Here is a 2,145-nt window from a genome sequence, read left to right on the forward strand (position 1 = left end):
ACCACCAGAACCGACTTACTCCTTATAGCCCCCCCCCCTCTCCTGCCTCGCTCCTTCTGTTTTCTCCCCCCTCACCCTCTCTCTCCTGCTTGCTTGGTTTTCCTTCGCCACCAAGTTTTAGCTGCTCAGTTCTTTTTCTCCTCTCTTCCTCGTGCTTGTTGACGATGATGAATATGGTGCCCTGGCCACAGGTAATCACGCAGGCTTCCCCACCTCTCTCTCTCTCTCTCTCTCTCTCTCTTTCTCCCAGTTCCATTTTTTGCTGATGCAAATCTCACTCTGTGTGTGTGTGTGTGTCTGTAAATCCTACATGACTTTTTGAGGGAGGGATTTATCCCGTGAGAATTGCTTCAAAATCAGCGAAAGAGAGAGAGAGAGGGAGAGAGAGCTGTTCTTGCTCCTAAAAGCAGACCAGAATGTTTCGTCAGCTTCTCTTTCTATCGTTTCCTTTTTCTAATTTTTTTCTGTCTTGCCTTCTGTGTATTTTGAGATGATGTGAAATTAATTAGTCATAAAAAAATTCATGCAGGAAGTCGGAGCTAAGCCCCTGGAGGAGATGGTGTCGCCTTCGTCATGCTCATCAAGATCAATGCCAGAGAGAAAGGCGAAGCCCCAGAGGGAGCAAGCCTTGAACTGCCCAAGGTGCAGCTCCACCAACACCAAATTCTGCTACTACAACAACTACAGCCTCTCCCAGCCCCGCTACTTCTGCAAGACCTGCAGAAGGTACTGGACGGAAGGTGGTTCTCTGCGGAACGTGCCCGTTGGCGGCGGATCCAGAAAGAACAAGAGATCAATTACCAAGAAGCTCCCCGATATCCATTCACCCATTATTTCCGACCCCTTCTCGCACACCAATGTTGATGACGGCAAGGAGGTCAACTTGGCATTCCCCATTCCACGGGACTGCCACTCTCACCCCACCAAGGCACTGCCTTCTTCTGAACTTCTTGATTATGGAAACCCAGCTTCTTCTTCTTCCTCCTCCTCTGCTCTCTCAGCTTTGGATTTGATGAAAAGTGAGCTTCCTCCTAGAAGTTTAGGGTCTTTAACGTCAATCCAAGATGCCAACTTCTATGGCCTTCCCGGTTTTGGCTTGCATGATCTCAGGAGCAGCATGGGTATCGAGGGGTTCAGCGGAAGTGGGAATTTTCAAGATACTCAAGACAACGGAAAGCTGGGCTTCTCTTTTGAAGATCTGAGGCAACCTTCTCATGTGGAATCAGATCAGAATGCTGCCCAAGCAGTTGGAGGATCTGCATATTGGAATGGGATTTTTGGAGGGGCACCATGGTCCCAGGTAGCAAATTATGGGCTTTATGAGAGTTCTAGACTGACTCTGCCATGACCATGTTGTTGATGGTCACGTTCATGCTGTTGGATATGGCCATGGTGGTAACTGATATTAACATGGAAAATAGGAAGTGCCCACTAGTTTTCTTCTCTTTTTCATTTTTTTTTTCCTAATATTAACATTTGAAGCTTCTTTTAGGTTGGCTTCTTATAAGTATGTCGGTTTCTTGGCTATGTTGATTTTGGGGTGTCTTGGGATGAAGGCGGGGCAAATGCTGTTGACATTGCCCAGGTTTTTTGTTTCACGGTAGGAATATTTAGATCCTTCCATGGTGATGGAATGTAGGAGTTCTAACTCTTTGAAAGATGGGAAGGACAGTGACGAACAGAAGCAAGAAAGTGAAATTGAAACTTAGTACATGTCTGTGGATTGCGAATAATTTGTTGTACCCACTATCTGAAAGCCTGCATTTGTTTGTTTCTTTATGAAGCGTTCATTCAAGAGAATATAATGCGATTTCTCTCTTTCTCTCTCTCCTTCACAGATGTGGTCGAAAGCATGAGCAATTGCGATCTTCGAATTGGGAGACATTTTGTTTCGTTTTCAGAACCAAGTTTGATGTTGAAACTCCAACCATTAGCTGAACGGTTGGATATAAACAATGGATCCGTATTCATACCAAGAATTTAGCATGAATAAGTGTATCAAATTAAGTTGCAGTCCAGTACATTCGAGTCAGGAATATTTTTGCAACGTATAGAAGTCTCAAGGATCAGAAAGCTAGCTAGTTTTTTGATGATCATTTCAGGATCATCGTTCTTAGGATGCAATCAAACCATAAGCTGCATTTG

General features: G+C 44.8%; 1 protein-coding gene across 1 annotated transcript; it reads left to right on the forward strand.

Annotated features, from left to right (window-relative positions):
* On the forward strand, window positions 1-1,818 carry LOC116260059 (dof zinc finger protein DOF1.7-like). The gene is made up of 2 exons (XM_031638135.2): window positions 1-191; window positions 530-1,818. The coding sequence occupies exons 1-2, from the start codon at window positions 165-167 to the stop codon at window positions 1,346-1,348; spliced, it is 846 nt and encodes a 281-aa protein (XP_031493995.1). The 5' UTR covers window positions 1-164; the 3' UTR covers window positions 1,349-1,818.
* The last annotated feature ends 327 nt before the right edge of the window (window positions 1,819-2,145 follow it).

This window comes from Nymphaea colorata, chromosome 9 (genome assembly GCF_008831285.2).
Source record: "Nymphaea colorata isolate Beijing-Zhang1983 chromosome 9, ASM883128v2, whole genome shotgun sequence".
NCBI classification, from domain to species: Eukaryota; Viridiplantae; Streptophyta; class Magnoliopsida; order Nymphaeales; family Nymphaeaceae; genus Nymphaea; species Nymphaea colorata.